General features: G+C 40.0%; 1 protein-coding gene across 5 annotated transcripts in view; it reads right to left on the bottom strand.

Moving 5' to 3' along the window:
- Positions 1–14,273: 14,273 nt before the first annotated feature.
- Positions 14,274–20,182, bottom strand: part of JCAD (junctional cadherin 5 associated) — a 73,384-nt gene continuing 67,475 nt past the window's right edge. For all 5 annotated transcript variants that reach the window (XM_043966330.1, XM_043966332.1, XM_043966333.1 and 2 more), the window contains one exon: positions 14,274–19,494. Coding sequence is in view for 1 of the 5 variants with exons in the window: in XM_043966332.1 (XP_043822267.1) it covers positions 19,460–19,494 (35 nt within the window). In the remaining 4 variants the exon portion in view is untranslated. The remainder of the gene's footprint in view (positions 19,495–20,182) is intronic.

Below are 20,182 nucleotides of genomic sequence, written 5' to 3'. Positions count from 1 at the left end.
CCATATCTCAAATCTGCATTCTGAGTCTATCACTTCTGTCAAGAGGTAGGAAGCATGTTTCATCTTGAGTCCCATGGAATCATGAATGAGAATCAATTATTGTACATTCCACTGTTGCATTGATTAGCAGTTCTTAAGTCTCTCAAAATTGTTTGTCTTTACATTGTTGTTGTTATTGCTCAATTGTTCTGCTTACTTTACTCTGAGTCAGTTCTTCCAGGTCTTCTCAGGTTTATCTGAAACCATCTGCTTCATTATTTCTTATGGCACAATAGTATTCCATCACATTCTATTACTGTAACTTGTTCAGCCATCCATTCCCCAATTGATGGGCACCATTTTTAGTTCTTTGTCATCATAAAAAGATTTACTATAAATATTTTTGTACATAAGAGTCCTTCTATATTGCCTTTCTAAAGTCATATCATCTAAATCCCTGCTTTTCTTTGGAACCACTAGTAAGTGGTCCCATTTTTAAGCAGATTTCACTTTAAGGCCAAATGGGAGTTCTTTATTGAGGCAGGCTGGCCTTCAAGGTCCCCTCTGAGGATTTCCAAACCAAAATGACGTGAAACAAAATACACTGCACTGCATTGTTCATCAAGCTGCCTTCACAGTCCCTTGGATTGTTGATGGTCAAAATAATGATACTATTGTATCACTCAGTGGAGGTCAATAGATGAAGTATTGTGAAAATCTTAAGTCTTAAGTTCCTGACTATAATTAAATTCCAAACCAAAATGCCCTTACTGATCCTCCAGCTAGTTACCTCCCTATTCCCTCCAAGATTTTGAGCAGTGGAGTTTTAACTTTAAGAACCCCCGGAGAGAAGATTCATGGCTAAGAACATGCACACATGTCCCTATATTTATTTATACCCTTGATTATCAGAAACAGCTGAATGTATTATTTTTTTTTTCAGTTTTACAGAGGCATTTCCTTCTCTGGGTGAGAATCTTTAGGAAAATCTCTGCTAGTGAAAGCAGGAGTTCACATGGAAAATGCCATCCCTGCAATCACAACTCTAAAAATAAACATACCAGGTCCAGGCTCGGGAAAGACAGCCAAGTCTTACAGGGTGGGCAGCACCGGATAAAGGAAGGCAACTTGGACAGGAAACATCTAATGAAGGTTTGTCCAGATCTGGAACAAACCTATTCTACCAAGAAATTGAACTGGACACTCCTGCATAGGAGAAAACCTGGCTAGAGACCAAACCTGAGGGCCTGGGTCCCATTAAGTGTTCCACAGGGTCCTTTTCCCTTTCAGACAGCCCACATATCTTTGTCTTATAATGGGGCCAACCCAGCTCTTCCTACAATAAAAGCCCAGACACAGTGAGGTTGTCAAAATGGTTTTTCTCATCCATTATCTTTTTCCATGCTAATCCTATCACATCACTGCCTGGGAGCTTGGAGCACCATGATTGGCTGAAAAAAGAACATGAGGCCCAAACATTGGTCTGAAAATCAGGTTGTGCTATCAAGAGATTCTAACGGTTCTCTGGATGATGACAATGCCAGATCAAACAAATCCCACTACTCTGTAGCTATAGAGAGGCACACAGGGGACAGTAACAAGGGAACAAATATTTGGTAGGTGCCAACTTGTGCCTAGCATTGTAGGGGCATAAGGAAAAGCAGAGCCAGTTCCCATACAAGTTACAGTATTAAGAAGGTAAGAGGAGAACAGGGGAGAACTAGGGAGAGACTTTTTTTTTTTGGTGAGGCAATGAGGATTAAGTGACTTGCCCAAGGTCACACAGTTAGTAAGTGTCAAGTGTCTGAGGCTGGATTTGAACTCAGGTCTTCCTGAATCCAGGGCCAGTACTTTATCCACGGCACTACCCAGATGCCCAAGAGACAATTTTTTCAGAAGCAACCTCACTGTATTGCTGGCCCCTGCACTGTCTCTTCAGCTTTGCTAGGAAGCCCATTGTAGGATTTTTGGGTTTTTGTTTTGGGGGTAGGACTAGAGGAGAAGGAAGTGTGAGCAGTGTTTCTCCCCCTCCCCCCAACTAACAAGCATTTGTTTTATTTCCCTCCCACCTCCCCCTATCCATTTGAAAAAAAGAAAGAACCCTTATAAAAATACGTATAGTTAAGCAAAATAAATTCCTGCACTGGTCTTGTCCAAAAATGTGTCTCCTTCTGCATCTGGAGTCCATCATCTCTCTGCCAGGGGATCAGTGGTATAGGTCATCATTTTTCCACTGGAATTATGTTTGTTTGGTCATAGCATTGATCGGAGTTAAGTCTTTCAAAGTTGCTTGTCTTCACGAAGTTGTTACAAATATATTGTTCATTTGGTTCAACCATCAGTTTTCTGAAACATGCTTCTTTTTTTTCCTATTTCATAGGATCACAGGATCATGGTTGGAAGAGTTCTCAAAGATCATATGTTGGAACCCTTTCATTTTGCAGATAAGGAAAATGCAATGCAGAGAGGTTAAGATTGCACAGTAACATAGTCCAGGATTTGAAAGTGAGTCCTCTCCCTTACAGGAAGCTAGGTAACTCAGTGGATTGAGTGCTAGGCCTTCAATCAGAAAAACCTGAGTTCAAATATGACCAAACTCAGACCTTACTAGCTGTGTGACTCTGGACAAGTAACTTAACTCCGTTTGTTTTAATCCACTGGGGAAGGAAATGGCAAGTGACTCTAGTATCTTTGCGAAGACACCCTCACAGACAGCATTGGTGTGCTGTGGTCCATGGGGTCATGAAGAGTCAGTCATGACTGAACAACAACCTTTGACTCCAAATCCTACTTGGTCTCCACTCACCATGGCATCTTTCTAGTCAGTCACCCATGGTAAGCAATATCATAAGCTGTTCCCTGGTACAAAGAGTTATCTTTTCAACAGAAATGTTTCCCCAACAATGCTATGAGGTAGTGCATCTTGGAATACCACAACATCCATCCTACTTTTTCATGCTTCTGATTCATTACTCACATCTATATACTTTCCTTTTTTTTTTGGTGTGGCAATGAGGGTTAAGTGACTTGTGGTCAGGGTCACACAGCTAGTAAGTGTCAAGTGTCTGAGGGCAGATTGAACTCAGGTCCTCCTGAATCCAGGGCTGGTGCTTTATCCACTATGTCACCTAGCTGCCCCTCATATCTATATACTTTTCAATACTTTACACAGCCCTCCCTCACTTAAATCCAATTTACTGCAAGTCATGACATCACCCAACATAATGGTCCTTTTTGAGAATGAAGGACACACAACAACAACAACACTGTCCAATCCATTCATTCTTTTCTCTTTTTTGTTTTGTTTTCTTTTGTTTTTTAGTTTTCTTGGTGAGGCAGTTGGGGTTAAGTGACTTGCCCAGGATCACACAGCTAGTAAGTGTTAAGTGTCTGAGGCTGGATTTGAACTCAGGTGCTCCTGACTCCAGGGCCGGTACTCTATCCACTACGCCACCTAGCTGCCCCCATTCTATCCTCTTTTAAAATAGATATAGTGCCTCCTTCTGTACAGATCCTTTCCTGATCCCTGAGAGGCTAGTGTATTTCTCACCAAACTAACTCCTATTCATTTTGTATATATTATGTGTCTGCTTATATGGCACATAGATACTGCTGTTGGGACCCAGGGGCTAGGCTAGGGTGCCTTCCCCTACTGTCCTGGAGCAAGGTATGTGATTCTACCTAAATCAGATCCAATGCTAGAAGAGCCTTTCAAGTAGAGGAAGTAAGGTCTAAATTGTCACTTTCTTTGACTCCCTCGTCAGCTTCCTGGAGAAAGTTGCTAACTGTAGAAATAGTTATGTCTTGAAAGACTACAAGAATTCCCCCCAAAGGGATAAAGTATAAATCAGGTAGGGGATGGGAAATGTATTCCTACATGAAAGCAAAAAGAAGTATGATTGCATAAGTATCACAGCACACACCAAGAGAATGATTAGGGCAGAATTTGATGACTTATGACTACTGACACCATCTTTTTTGGAAGCTGGTAGCCTCATTGGGGCATAAACAGGTTTAAAAAGCTGTGAGGCATTTTATGATTGTAGTTCTGTTTGGCTTTCGTTGATTAAACAACCAAACCGAATTTCTCTCTGATACCAATTCTTTCTTATGGTGCTGAAGTCACTGCCGTGCTGGTAGATGTCACCACTGAAGACCTACATGAGCTTTCAAGGGATAGGGAAGTAGAAGAATGCTGTTTCCCTTTCTCTTCTAACATTTTGTTTGGGTTAGTGGGACATTATAGCTTGACCCACCCTGACATATGCTGTGTAGTTGACACTGTTCCCAGTAATTCTAACCAAAACAGATCGTTCCCCTTCCTGACCTCACATAACATGGTCTGTCCCAGCCATATTGACACCCAATGAATCAATAAACATTTATTACATGCTCCCCATGTGCCAGGCACTAGACTAAGTGCTAGGGACACAGAAAGAAGCAAAAGACATTCCATGCCTTCAAGGAGCTTACAACATGCAAACAAAAACGTACAAAGCAATGTATATACAGGTTAAACAGTAAATAGTTAAGAGAGGAAAGGCACTAGAATTAAGAGGCACTGGGGAAGGTTTCCAGCAAAATATGGGATTTTTGTTGGATTTAAAGGAAGCCAGTGAAGGAAGTGGTCAGAGTAGAGGAGGGAGAGTATTCTAGTCATGGGGGACAGCCAGGGAAAATACTCAGAGTCAAGACAGGGAATGTCTTGTTCATGGGACAACCAGGAGGCCAGTGTCACTGGATCAAAGAGTACCTATCAAGGAGTAAGGTGTAAGAAGACTGGAAAGCTTGGAGCGGGGCTAGGTTATAAAGGACTTTGTGTCTGATCCTGGAGGCTGATCCTGATCATTTGGGGTCATTGAGTGGGATGGGGTGGAGGCAACATGATGGGGACTGAGTCTTAGAAAAATCACTTAGGAAAATCGTGACACTCGTTTTTCACTTGTATTCTGTGGTTCTCTAAAGGTTCTGTGCCTCATGTCCCCAACTGGAGGCAAAGACCTGTGGCTTATACTCTGGGTCTCCCACACTGTCAGGTAGAGAAGGACTCAACAAATCTCTGCTGAACCGAGTCACTGAAAAATATCTGAGCTGAAAATCCCTCAAAGAGGGAACCAAATGTACAAAGCTGGCACAGTTCTAAACAGGAAATGGGTAATTAATCTTGTAAATGCTCATTATACTGAACTGAATGAAATGCGTACAGGGAGTACAGATATTCTGATTATCTTCTAGAATAGAGGTTCTTAACCTTTCAAAAAGGTTCTTAATCTTTTTGTTTGTTTGTTTGTTATGGACTCCTTTGACAGTCTGGTGAAACCTATGGGCCCCTTCTTTCAATAGTGACTTGTTGGGGGGCAGCTAGGTGGCACAGTGAATAAAGCACTGGCCTTGGATTCAAGGAGAACCTGAGTTCAAATCCAGCCTCAGACACTTGACACTTACTATCTGTGTGACCCTGGGCAAGTCACTTAACCTTCATTGCCCTACAAATGATGATGATGGTGATGATAGTGGCTTGTTGCCTACATTCATGATGAAAGCAAATACTAAATTTCCATTAATGAAAATTAGTGAAAATAAAGATGTATTTTTCCCATCCAAGCTCACAGAACCCCTCCCCTCCTCCCCCAAATCTATCCTTATACCTCTAAGTTAAAAATCCCTATTCTAGAAGAGCTTTTGGGGATAAATCAAGTCAAAGACATTGCTTAAATGTTTACTGTGTGCTAAGCATTGCACTAATAAACTGGATATGTAGTTCTTTTTTTTTTGCAGGGCAATGGGGGTTAAGTGACTTGCCCAGGGTCACACAGATAGTTGTGTCAAGTGTCTGGATTTGAACTGGGGTCCTCCTAAATCCAAGGCCAGTGCTTTATCCACTGCACCATCTAGCTGCCCCAAGGATATGTAGTTATTCTTAACTTTAAGTCTTGATTTATAATGACAATCATAAAACAATTCTTTGAGGTTGGAGCAGGGGATACTTAAGAGCCCCTTTTCTCTGACTTGGCCCCCTAAATTATACATCCTTAACTCTGCTACTGAGCTTTTCAATATGCTGAAATGGAAATTGCCCATGAAAAGCTGTTCAGGTTTACCTTAAGTCCCAAGCCTATTATAAGCCAAACAACATATTCTTCTGCTTCTTGTGCTTGTCCCTCCAGAGGCCTCACTATTTAGCTCCTTGGAAATAATACTAGTCAATTACTTAGCATGCTTTTCATTCTTTTTGGAATAGGGTCATTTCCATTAGAAGCAGAGAATTTCGAACAACAATAAAAAACGGCCTCATTTGGCTAAGGCTAAAGTCTAGACTGTGTGAAGCTCTGGGAAATGGTGTTCTCCTGGATTAGACTAGATTTAGAAGATGAGGCAGTGCTGAGAGTTGAATATTAAATTGCTTAGTTCTGGAAGTCAGATTGATTTCCCTTCAGTCTGGAGAATGGGGTGTCGAGGTGGCAATCATATCACTTGGATGGCCAACAAAACTGGAGCTGTGATCAGGACTAGGGCTATCTATAGGGCAGGTACTTTCTCTATTCCTTCCATGAGTGATCATGAGTAACTCAGAGGTTCACAGAGTGTGCTGAGGCAGGGAAGCCTAAGAAGGGAACCAGGAATGTGTGAGGGCAAGGTAGGGGATGAGATGAGAAGACAACTCATGATTCTTCCTGTTTTAAAGGAGCAAGAAGACTGACCCAGGAAAATTTAGTAACTTACTTAAAGGTGTATATACTGAGCATAGCTAGGATTTAAACCTAGGTTTCCTGGCAGTTTGGTAAGAGCCTTGGCTCTGGAGTCACATCTTGACTCAAATAATTACTAACTATGAAACCCTGGGCAAATCACTTAATAAGTCTGGCCTCAGTTTCTTCATTTGTAAAATGAGCTTCTTTTTTGGAGAAGAAGATAGCTAACCACTTCAGTATCTCTACCAAGAAAACCCCAAATGGGGTCACAAAGGGTAAGACATGACTAAAACAACTGAACAATAACAACGATGATGACAACGATGACAAGATGAGGGAGAGAGACTAGATATCCTTTGAAGTGATAGATCCAGAATCCTATGAATAGGATTTTTCTACCCATAGATCATAGGATTCTAGGATTCTTGGGTCAATGTTTGAAAAAATACTACACTACATTACTTTCAAGATGGTGGACCATAGGACCTAGAGCTGGTGGGAATCCTTTTTCTTTTTTTTTTTTCTTTTTTTTTCAGATCAGAAAATGGAAGCCTGGAGTAATAAAATAACTTGCCCAAGGTCACACAGTGATTAGTAGAGCTTGGGTTTAAACCATCTTCAGACTCAAAACCTAGGCTTCTTTACACCACTCCATACTGCATGGGATAGAGATTGGAGAAGTGTTTTAAGGACATATACTACTGAGTAAACCCCAGTGCTTATAATGCTTTTTAATTTAGAAAACCAATACCTGGAGTGAGTTGTCTTTTGGGATTAACTTTGGATCCTGCCTAGCACGATGCTATCTGCTTGAGAGTCCTTTATTAATCTGTGCTCAGGGGTAAGGTTAAAGATACGAGTCCTTCATTTGATGTTCAATATGACCGGTTCCATGCTATGAATGAGACAGTGAGGTAATGTAAAGGCTGTTGGATTTGGAGTCAAGTGGACTTGCCTTTGGTTTAAGGACTTAAGTCCACTTAGGTCTACAGGTTCAAATCCTGGCTCCTTCCCCTTACAAGCTATGGGACTTTAATCAAATTTCCTTCTCTGGATCTCAGTTTCCCCACATGAAAATGAAGCCACATGGCCTTTAATATTCCTCTCAGCTCTAAATCTATGATAAGTAGCATAGACTGGAATCATCCAAATAGATGTTACACTTTCCTCCAAAATTCAGCATGTACAAAACAAGAGTGTGGGGCTAATTTGGCCTTAATGCCAATGGATAATACTGAAGATTATAGAGAATCACAGATTTAAAGCTGTTAGAGAATTCAGAGAAATCATCTTATTTGGCCCCCTCCTTTTACAAATGAGGGCTAAAGGACTTACCCTAAGTCACATAGGTAGCGGGCAAATAGCAAAGCTGGGACCACAACCAGGACCTCAGATTTTATACTTCTTTTTTTTTTCTTTTCCTTTTTTGGGGCAATGAGGATTAAGTGACTTGCCCAGGGTCACACAGCTAATAAGTGTCAAGTATCTGAGGCCACATTTGAACTCAGGTCCTCCTAACTCCAGGGCCAATGTTTTATCCACTGCGCCACCTAGCTGCCCCAGGGCCTCAGATTTTAAGTCCAGAACTCTTTCTTTGGCTCTATACTGCCTGAAAATTGGAAATGATGTAAGTGAAGAGAACATCAAGGATAAGAATGAATGAACACTCTTTAGTTTTAATTCAAATTCATTAGATTACTATCATTAGATTTTTTTAAAAACCCTTTTGACAAAATACAACACCCATTTTTGTTATTGAAAAAAAAACCCAGCAGAAAACAGAAATGAATGGACCTTTCCTTAAAATGATATATAACATATTTCTAGAATCAAGAGATACCATTGTATGTAACAGAGCTAAAATATAACACTTTTCAATAAAATCAGGGGCAGGAAAAGGATGACCCCACTGTCAGTATTTCTATTCAACATAATGGTAGAAATGCTTGCTAGAGCAATGAGAAATTAAAAGAAATTATGTGGGGGCAGCTAGGTGGTGCAGTGGATAAAGCACTGGCCCTGGATTCAGGAGGATCTGAGTTAAAGTCCGGCCTCAGACACTTGACACTTACTGGCTGGGTGACCCTGGGCAAGTCACTTAACCCTCATTGCCCTGCAAATAAAAAACAAAATTAGAACTTTTTTTTTTTTGCAAATGATATGATGGCATAATTATGGCATCCTAGGGAATTGGTTAAAATTAATTGAAACAATAACTTCAGCAAAGGTATAGGATGTAAAAATAAATCTATGCAGATCATCAACATTTCTAAATCATACCAATAAACCCCAATAGAGAGATAGAATGAAAAATTCCATTAAAAATAACTACAGAATATGTAAAATCCTTAGGAGTCTACCCTACCAGGACATACACAAGAACTATATAAATACAACTCACTTTTAACAAAAATAAAGACCTAGATAATTGGAAAAATATTAAGTGTTCATGGGTAGGATAAGTCAATATCCTAAAAATGACAATAACATTCAAGTTAATTTACTTATTCAATGTAATATCAATTAGACTGCAAAAGGATTATTTTGCAGAACTAGAAAGAAAATAATAACGAAATTCATATGGAGGCAAAAGAAAGATCAAGAATCCAAAAAGAAATTAAGGGGAAGCAGTGAGAAAAAGGCCTGGTAGTGGCAGATCTCAGACTATGCTACAAAGACGTAATTCTCAAAACAATTTGGCACTAGTTGAAAAATGGAGGCATTGGTGAGGGAAAGAGATTAGGCATGCAATGTACAATTCAACAAGCATTTGAATGACTACTGTGTGGGAAGGAAGCACTGTGTTTGAGATACTAAGATAAAAATGTAACAGTTTGTGTACTCAAGGGGCTTACTTTCTACTAGGAGAAAATCTATATACAGTTATATACATACAAAATATAAATGGTAAATACAGGAGGGATAAGAGGAAGAGAACCGGGGAGGTGAGGAAAGGCTTGTAAGGGCTGTCATCTGAACTGTGCACTGAAGCAAGTTAGGGATTTTAAGAGGGAAAGTTGAGGAAGGAAGAGTATTCCAAGCACCAGGGAGAGCTTGTGTGAAAGAAGATAGTTGTGGTGGAATATTATTCTGTGAAATGACAACATGGGCAGTTTCAGAAGAAACCGAGAAGCTCTCTATGAACTGATGCAGAGAGAGAGTGAGCAGAACTAGAGCAATTTATAAAATGACAACAACACTGTAGGGAAAAACAACTTTGAACTGAAAACTCTGACAAGTGCAATAATAAACCACAGGTCAAGAGGACTGAAGGAAAAACATGCCACCCACCTCCTGCTATAGAAGTAATTAACTTAGAATATATAGAGAGAGTTACATATTTGGGTTTGGCCAATATGGGAATTATTTTTTGCTAGACTATGTCGTTTTAGAATGAGAGTTTTATTTCTCTCTTTTGTTGTTGTTGTTGTTCAATGTGGGAAGAGGAAGTAGGAGGGACAGATTATAAATGAATGTACAATTATTTTAAAAATAAGAATATATTGGGGCAGCTAGGTGGCGCAGTGGATAAAGTACCAGCCCTGGATTCAGGAGGACCTGAGTTCAAATGTGGCCTCAGACACTTGACACTCACCAGTTGTGTGACCTTGGGCAAGTCACTTAACCCTCATTGCCCCGCCCCCCAAATAAGAATCTATTATAATTTTTCATAATTACTTCTTCTTCTTCTTGTTTTTGCAGGGCAATGAGGGTTAAGTGACTTGCCCAGGATCACACAGCCAGTAAGTGTCAAGTGTCTGAGGCTGGATTTGAACTCAGGTCCTCCTGAATCCCAGATGAGTGCTTTATCCACTGCGACACCTAGCTGCCCCAATAATTACTTTTTGATATATATGTATATGTATGTGTTTTCCTGAGACCTCATTTCTATTTATTTATTTATTTTATTTTTTGGTGAGGCAATTGGGGTTAAGTGACTTGCCCAGAGTCACACAGCTAGTAAGTGTTAAGTGTCTGAGGCCACATTTGAACTCAGGTCCTCCTGAATCCAGGGCCGGTGCTCTATCCACTGCACCACCTAGCTGCCCCTGAGACCCCATTTTAATAAGAATAACAATAGCTAACATTTATAGCACTTACTATGTGCCAAACATGGTGCCAGGCACTTTACAATGATCATCTCATTTAATTCTCAGAACCACCCTGGGAGGTTGGTGCTATTATTATCCTAATTTTACAAATGAGGAAACTGAGGCAAACAGGTTAAGTGACTTATCCAGGGTCACACAGTTAGTAAATGTAAACTGGATTTGAACCTAGGACTATGACCTATAGTTCATGGTTTAGGATACAATGTTCAGATCAATGTTATGTTTTACTGTGTAAAAAAAAAGCAAATGACCTTCCACATGGTTCTTAGTACTTATTTCTTGCCTCAAGAGGGTCTTAGGAGAGTCCCACAGTTAAGTGAAAAGCTAAATGCATCAGTCTTCCTAATAATAAGCAGACACGGTAATTTCTTGTCTTCACAACTCCCCCACCCCCATTAGTCATCTGCTTTCTGTTTTCCTTGACATGATAGGCGACCCTACATTTTTTGTAATGGGAAGAAAAAGGTTCACCAGTGCAAGGATCACCAATGGTCTTCTGGGTGATCATAATGCATTTTTTTTGCATATACTTATATGTGCATTCCCTAATATGGAGGCTTGGGCTTCTTTCTTTAAATCCCCAGCACCTAGCATAGTGCCTACAAAAAAAGCTAATTAATAAGAGAATGTTGACTGATTCATAGTGAAAACAGTATTTTCAACTAAAAGCCTCCCTGAGACCCCAGAACCAAGCACATTGCCTGGCACATGACTGGTGCTTCTTAATAAGTACTTGTTGATCGATCAAAAACGTATAGATTGTCCGTGTTGATGCATGTTGGGGGAGAGGTGCAATATTACCAGGAAAGACTCAGCAGTTAAGAGACAAAGACTGTTTCGTTTAGAATGTCTAAGAGTAAACTACGGAACCACATTCTAAGGAAGTCGAGTGACAATCCCTATAGGTCAATGTGGCATTAGCACCCCGGGTTGTCTGCCAGGCCCCTAGACGCCCAAGTACCTCGAATCTGATATAAGAAAAATAATGCTGTAAGGATTCATAATATTGTCAGTCTCACAGGGAGAACATTATACACAGTAACAGCAACATTGTGTGATGATCAATTGTGATAGACTTAGCTCTTTTCAGCAATACAACGATCCAAGACAATTCCAGAGGACTCATGATGGAAAATGCTCTCCAAATCCAGAAAAAAAAGAACTGTGGATTCTAAAGGCAGATCGAACCATACTGTTGCTACTTTTGTTTTTGTTTTTTTGCTTTTTGAGGTTTTCCCCTTTTGTTCTGATTCTTCTTTCATGACATGACTAATGCAGAATATGTTTAATGTGATTGTATATATATAATCCATATCAGATTGCTTTCTGTCTTGGGAAGAGAGAGGAGAGAAGGGAGAGAGAAAAATTTGGAACTAAAAATCTTATGAAAACAAATGTTGAAAACTATCTTTGGGGCAGCTAAGTAGTGCAGTGGATAGAGCAACGGCCCTGGATTCAGGAGGACCTGAGTTCAAATCCGGCCTCAGACACTTAACATTTACTGGCTGTGTGACCCTGGGCAAGTCACTTAACCCCGATTGCCTCTCTCTCACACACAGAAAGAAAGAAAGAAAGAAAGAAAGAAAGAAAGAAAGAAAGAAAGAAAGAAAGAAAGAAAGAAAGAAAGAAAGAAAGAAAGAAAGAAAGAAAACTATCTTTGTATGTAACTGGAAAATAATAAAATACTTTTGTGATTAAAAAAAAAAACCCACCAAAATATTGTCAGTCTCTTAGCTGGGCTACAGAAGAACTAGAATACTCATCAGTTGAGGGACAAGATAAATAACCAAAAACCTTGGGGTTGGGAATTAGATCACTAAGGAACACATCAAATTGGTTTTGCCAAGTTTTTCAGCCTATAAATTATTTTGACAAGGAGCCAAGATAGTTTTTGACTCCTAATCCACAAAAGGAAGACATTAGAATCATAAGTTCGTGATCACCAAAGGTTAATTCCAGCTTATTGCAGTCTACTTTTTTTTTTTTTATTGAATGATGTGCATCCAGAGAAGTTAAGGGATTTCTCATGGGTCACACAGCTAATTAGTGGAGGGCCAGGCTCAGATTTAGGTCTTCTGACTCCCAGTCCAGTGTTTTTTTTCCATTACCTCACACTATCAGTATTTTGTCACACTTTTTGCTTAGGCCAATAACCATGTTGGGGTGAGGTGTGGAAAGGGGTGACTAACTTTTCTAAGCATTCATTTTTGCACTTTAAAAATATAGATTTGAGATCTGCAATTGCAATTTTGGGATACATTTAATCATTTCCATCCCATGACGATCTCTTTTTGTGATACTAGAATTTCAGACCAGCTCCCAGACTACCTGGAAAACCTTCCCAGAGTCGTGCTTTGATGACCACCAAGAAAACTCAAGGCAAAAACGAAGAAAATAGACATAGGACAAAATGATTGGAGGTAGAAACAGTTCTAATTCCTTCCTCCAATGGAGTGGGAGACCTATATGTGATTTTTTTATTTTTATTTATTTTTTTTTTGCGCGGGGCAATGAGGGTTAAGTGACTTGCCCAGGATCACACAGCTAATAAGTGTCAAGTGTCTGAGGCCACATTTGAACTCAGGTCCTCCTAAATCCAGGGCTAGTGCTTTATCCACTACACCATCTAGCTGCCCCCTTCAGGATTTTTAAATTTGGGAATAACAACTGAGAAACTTGTTCACCAAACCACAGACCCAGTAGACTGGAAGGGACAGCAGTCAATCAGAGTTTATTGAACAGAGTAAGGAAGAATCTTAAACAGCTCTGAGTGTTTGACCCTTGTCATCTCCTTCAGAGTGGGAGATGCCCTTGAAATTGATTAAATTCCAAAATGAAGATAAAAAACCCAAACCTGTCCTTTTTTTTTTTTTTTTTGAGGGGTAATGATGTTTAAGTGACTTGTCCAGGGTAAAAACAGGTAGTAAGTGTCAAGTTTCTGAGGCCAGTCCTCCTGAATCCAGGGCTGGTGCTTTATCCACAGCTGCCCTCTAAAACTTGTCTTTTTAAAAGAAGCCAATGGCATTCTAAGTCTCCCGGCCAGGAGGTCTTTCCCCAGGATGGTAGAATTTTAGGACCTATTATGGTTATTCAGGCAACTCCCTAATTTACAAGTGAGAAAACTGAGGCCCAGAGAAGTTAAGTGATTTTTCCCAAAGTCACACAGCTAGTAAATATCTGAGGCATCCTTCCAACTCAAGGCTCCTTGACTCCAAATCCATTACACCACCTTGCCCCTTTTCTGGACGATGCTCGTACACATTTTGAGGTGAACACAATATAGGATATTAACTTGCTTGGAATCTAATCCTCCCCCCACACTAAATCTGGCCCCAAACACTTCATTTTGTTTTCCCCAGTTCATGGGGCAGCCAGCTTCCCTATTCTGGAGCCCAGCCCTCTCCCACTGACTGGCCCGTGGTAACTTTCCCTTTGGACTTTTTCAGGTTCGATTTTCCCACCCTCAACAAAAAGTAACAGACACCAGCCGATTCATGCAAAATCTTTATTTGGAACATGTGCATTAGGTAGCAGGGTTAATCACCCTTAAATAGCAATATCATATAGCAACATAGTATCTATTTACATTGTGCAGAGAAGTACAAAGCTCTTTGAAGACATTCATCCCATTCCGTTTTACAAATATTTCATTTGCTTAATTCATTCTTCCCCTGTCCTGAAGGTCCCCTTCGACTCCTCTCCTCACCACGAATTCTCTTGGATGCCCCGCGGCCACACTTCAGAGCAGCTGCTGTTTCAGCTCGCCATGGGGCAGGCTCCCTTACCTGCTTTCTGCAGCTGTGCTCACTGACACATGTGGGCAGATGTAGACTATCCGGGCTTCATCAAGGGTGCTTGTCTTTGCTGCATTTCAGAGATTTCTGCAGGGATGTTTCTGGTTATTTTCTCCGACAGGCCTGGGTATGATGCTTGGGATTTCTGCTGACCCATTTATTTTATAATCTAGAGGTGACTGCATTTCCCCTGGCCGGGATGCCTCGTTTTTATTTCTAATGCCTGTCATATGCTGCTCACGACTACATTCCCTTCCTTCCTACTCCAAGATGGTGATGGCTACACAGCAAGTCTCAGGCAGTGGGGGGTGGAGGGTGAGGGGGGGAAGGAAGAAGCTGAGCTGCTTCTTTGGCTCAGTAGCCGAGATCTAGGGGACCTGGCTTCCACATGGGAAAGAGGATTATGTTATGGAAAACACTGCCTGGCCTCCCTGGCCTCCCTGCCCCAAATGAGGGCCTTTGTGCTAATGGGCAGGAAAGCTGGATGCCAGTTCAGGTTCCTGTTTCAGTCACATAGCAGGGGCCAGGGAACAAGAAGCCCCTAGGTTTTCTGCATGATGTTGTCTGAATAAAGACAGCTATACAGTAAGAGTCATAAACCAAAACCATCAGTTAATATAGAGAACCCTCTGCCTTTTCCCCTACCCAGTACTGGGACAGTCCCAGGCCTGCAGCATCCTTCAGGTTACTTCAGAAGAAACTTTGGCTGAAAAGGGATGTAATATAATCTCAATCTCTCTCTCTCTCTCTCTCTCTCTCTCTCTCTCTCTCTCTCTCTCTCTCTCTCTCTCTCCACCCCCCTCTCACTTTCTCTCACTTTCTGTTTCTCTCTGTTTCTGTCTTTCTTTCTCCAGCTACTTTATCATCTCCCTATTCTTGGTCTGGTCAGAATTGAGTTGAGGGGAACATCCCACCCTTTAGAGAGACCTCCCACTGTGCAGACTCTTAAAGGTCATTTGGAATGTTTTCCCTAAATCCAGCTTGGAGTAGCGACTCTACTCCCATAACCAGATGCACAAAATCTATAGTTTGAGTGGAAAAGACACAAAAATTCCTCACTTTAAGCGATAGTTTAGCCCTGTTCCACCCTCCCCCCTTAAATCCTATCTCCATCCACAGATGGATCAGGTAGTCCTTGTTTTAAGCAGACCAATGGCCCCAAATATGAACGTTTTTGTTTACAAAAACTTAGAACATCAGAAGTATCTCCTCAAAGTCAAACATTTATAGAACTATAATCCTGTGGCACTTAGCACTTTTCAAGAGATGTTAACCTTGATACTTAATCCTGCATTACTTAGTAATTTAGCAAAGGTGGCCAATAGTCACAAATATACTCTTTGAAATTTGCTGGGCTATGCATGGGTTCCTTCTAGTCACTTTTTCTGATAGGAATTGGAACCTGGTTTTCTCCACAGAATCATTAGTATCACCTGGTCTGCTGCTAGCATCCTAGCAGTAGGAACTCCGTGATAAGCAGTTGTTGGGAGGAGTCACTGTTTTGTTCTCCAAAAATGATTAGGGTCACCTCAACTTACCTCACTGGTGGGACACTTGGAGTTGTGGTGGGTGCTGTTGAAATGCATCCTATATCATGGGATAAGCTATTCCACAGGTCAAAATGGATTTGCAATAGTTTGTTTTACCAAGATGATTTTAAATAACAGTGGCCTTTCACCAATATATAAAAAAAATAGTCCCAAAATGTTAAGGACCTGTTAAGGATTGGATCAGTATGGGAATTGCCTCTTATTTCATAACAGGAGAGTACAACTCCCATTAATAACATCTACCCTAACTAAATTGGCCAATAAACCCAAAGGAAGAGTCTCCAAAAATCCACTGGGCCAGAAAAGTTATGAACAACAGAGATGGGGGGGTGGAGATGGGGAAACTAAAGGCTTCCCAGAGGTAAATCTTTACACATTTGGTTGGTACTCTAGGACAGGCTATGGATATAGCAAAGGATACAGGGAAAGAATGTTGAAATATACTATTTTCAATCAATCAAAAGTTTGCTTCAAGGCAAAGCAAATCAGAACCAAGTAGTCATTAGCTAAATTTATTGTCTTTCCTTTTTAAATCATCATTTACTTCTACTTCAGATGTAATTCTTCTATACATTTCTAGCTTAAAATTGGTCAGAACTAAACTTCAATCTTTTAAGTCCCCCAACTATTGATGAATATGACTGCGTTAATATAGCCACATTAACCAAGAAAACAGTTTGGCCAATAGGTAATGTTGAAATTGTTTGTTGTAGCTAAATCAAGTAAGTTTTACCCAATTAGGCTCCATTTAATGGAGAGGAAATTATTGATCTTATGGGCTTCAAATCTTCAAATAAGTCATATTTGGGGATGATGTCAGTTGCCTGAGAAAAGTGGAAGTCTCAAAGTCATAATTCCTAAAATATCTATTTTCCATAGTGGTATGAGACATTTTGTCTCCCTTTTTCTACTTTCTATTGTGTTTCCATTTTTATCTCTCTACTGTGGCCATTAGGAGGAATCTGGAATAAGAATATAGCTCAGTTTCTCTTCTTTCCAATGACTTTGAATTTGAATACCTCTACACAACATATTGATAGTTTTAAAGGGGACAGGGTTAGTCTCTGGGGGGAAAAAGATCCTTCCCATTTTCAAAATGTGAAAAGGATACCGAGTCCCAGTTAGGCTTGTCAGGTGGTTCAGTTTCAGGCCAGTTGGCCCCCTGCTAATCTAAGTGGTTAACCAATGATCAAAGTTTGAGCGAACCATTCCTCACTCAAAGTCTTTCCCAGAAAGAGTAATTCCATGACCATTCCAAGCAATGACTTCGCCCTGGTTTCTACTGATATGGATGCTATATCTTATTGTAACTTTCCAGCTGGAAAAGCCAAAACTTAAAATGAATAATAAAATATGGGCCAAGATTGTTCATTAGTATATCTGAGGGGATTTTGAAGAATGATTTACATTTTGTTTATAATCAACCATATAATGCTCTTCTGTAAAAAAAATAATCATATGGTGGAGATATAAAAGGGGTTGTCTAAAGTACCACAAGAGTTGTTTTGGGGGCCACATTACAGACCACCCAAAATGATCATTTGGGGAAGTTGAGATGAATAAAAATAGATGAGGAAGCTTTCTGAGAAAGGGCAATGTAAGAGACAACTCTCTCACAAGAAAGATGGGGGCTAGAAACAAGGAACCTTCAAATGAATATTAGCAAATCTGAATATCTTACAAAGAGAGTGGAAAGAAACACATAAAAAAATCATAAATAAAGTTTGTGCAGGGTTAATGCAGTATTAAACACAGTAGAATGTACAGGTCTCAAAATACTCTTTTGAAATGCCACATATTTAATGTCTCAAAGCAATATTTTTAATATAGACTAATTCAGAACCATACCAGGCAAAATACATGTGTGTGTCTATGCATGTGTGCATGTGTGGTGGGTAGGGGAGAGGAAAGTGTTGGGTGGATTGGGGAAGATGTATTTCAGGGCTATACAATTAGACACAATATGAAACTGCTTTTTGGTAATTCTAGTTAATCTGGCACCAGTTATGATACTTGGAGGATTTCAGCTGCACCCTGAAAGGGAAGACTTTCAAAAATACTTCATCAGCTATGTTTGTGAAAAACCTTTGTGAAAAATTCATTTTTTAAAAAGAGTTAATTAACCCCATAATATTTGTATATATATAGACATCTCTTTTCACAACAAAATCCAAGTGGCAGCATTGTATACGAATAAGTGATATAACATATACATTAAAACTTCAAACTAAACCCTCCTTTGGGTTCCCTTCACACAGAGGGATACAGATTCTTTTAAATATAATACTTCTTTTAAAATCTGCCACCAAACAATAGTTTACATCATAGAAAAATAGTATTCTTCTAAAAAGAAATATAGTTACTTTGTTAAAATGGGCTACTTTAAATCAGCAATTTTTTCATATAAAAGAATTTCTAAACATCCATACAGAAAATAAAAGTAGATAATACTGAGTGCAAAAACACACAATGGTATTTTGTTCGCAACTGACCAAAATATTTAGTTGCTCCATAAATCATATTCTTAGTCCATTGTGGAACAGGCGCTTATCCCTCAGGAGCTTATAAGATATTGCTTTTATTCCCCAAATATGGCGAGTTTACTTATGTAATTAAAGAAAATTATTTTTAACACTAGGTGGCCAAATTGATTTTTTTTTGAAGGGCAATGAGGGTTAAGTGATTTGCCCAGAGTCACACAGCTAGTGTCAAGTATCTGAGGCCAGATTTGAACACAGGTCCTACTGAATCTAGGGCTGGTGCTTTATCCACTGCACCACCTCGCTGCCCTTGGCCAAACTGATTTTAAAAGGATCAGTCTCTAACCTTATGTGCATTCCACATTTCCCCACCACTCAAAGTGCAGAAGGACTCTCAGAAATAGTTTATCTCCAAGATTCCATCCTATAAACACAAAAGCTTGGGCTTTAGAGATTCCAAAAGGGAGCTTACACATTCATATTCTTTTCCAAATCATTTTCGTAGCCTTCCCTTATCTAACCTTTGACAGTTGAGAATTAAATGAAATTACCTCACCTCCTCCCATTTACACCCTAGCTGCCTCCATCTATGTGAAAATACCTTGATGATTGTAGGCACAACTTAATTAGAACCGCTACAGAAACAGGTGTGGCTTCAAAGGGCAAGATTTTCATTATCTCCACAAAAAAGCTTTGGAAGAATGTTTAATTTCTATCGGCAGTGGTAAAGGCTTTATCAATACACCCAAAACTAGTGATGATTTTTAAGCAAAGGCCAGGGGCAGGCAGGCAGGTCAGCCCCAAATCAGAATACTTAATTAGCCGGTTGGAGTGTTCAAGATTTGCACAGGCTCAGACCCTTTCAACTCGGCTAGGATCGTATGTATCTGTAAAAATCAAGAAAAGAAAATAATCAGCAACAGATGAATTAATCACTTCTAATCATCATCTATTTAGCAAGTAAAGAATGATGGGGCGGGGGGGGGGGCATTCTTGGGAGTGCCTAAGTCAATTTCAGCTACTTTTGCAAGCCTTTTGACTGTGGATTTAGGACGTGAGTTTTAACTGATGTTTCAAAAGGAAGAACATTCAGTAATTACATAGGGAGGTGGGGCACACAGGGGAAGGAGTAAAAAACATTGCAAGAAGGTTGTTTTTTTTCCTATTGTTCAAAATGTAATACAATTAACTTTGAAACAAGCTGACTTCTGTTGTGTCGATTTCTGGCTGAAAGTGCCTTTTGGTTTTCATTGTTACGTATGTTTAACACAATGTACCAACTTTTCCAACCGAGCCTCACATTTCCATCCTGAAACTCAAATAATACAACTAGTTGGCTTGAAGGACACTCAGTTCTTGGCTGTTTGCCAGACATTCCTTGAAAGGGACAAGAGAATGAAGTCAATACTCTTAGCCAGAAAGAGTTGGCTTTCCGAGCTCAGGACTGAGCTTCACTTGGATGCTTGGGATTGCTGTTGGATTATCCCAGTATCCAGTCCCAAACTGGGTACTACTCACAAATTTTGGAATATGGGATGTGTCTTCTCTCTCCGTTAATCGAATATGAAAAACAAA

The sequence above is a fragment of the Dromiciops gliroides genome, chromosome 5, assembly GCF_019393635.1.
Source record: "Dromiciops gliroides isolate mDroGli1 chromosome 5, mDroGli1.pri, whole genome shotgun sequence".
NCBI lineage: Eukaryota > Metazoa > Chordata > Mammalia > Microbiotheria > Microbiotheriidae > Dromiciops > Dromiciops gliroides.
This window is presented reverse-complemented; position numbering and strand designations above follow the sequence as displayed.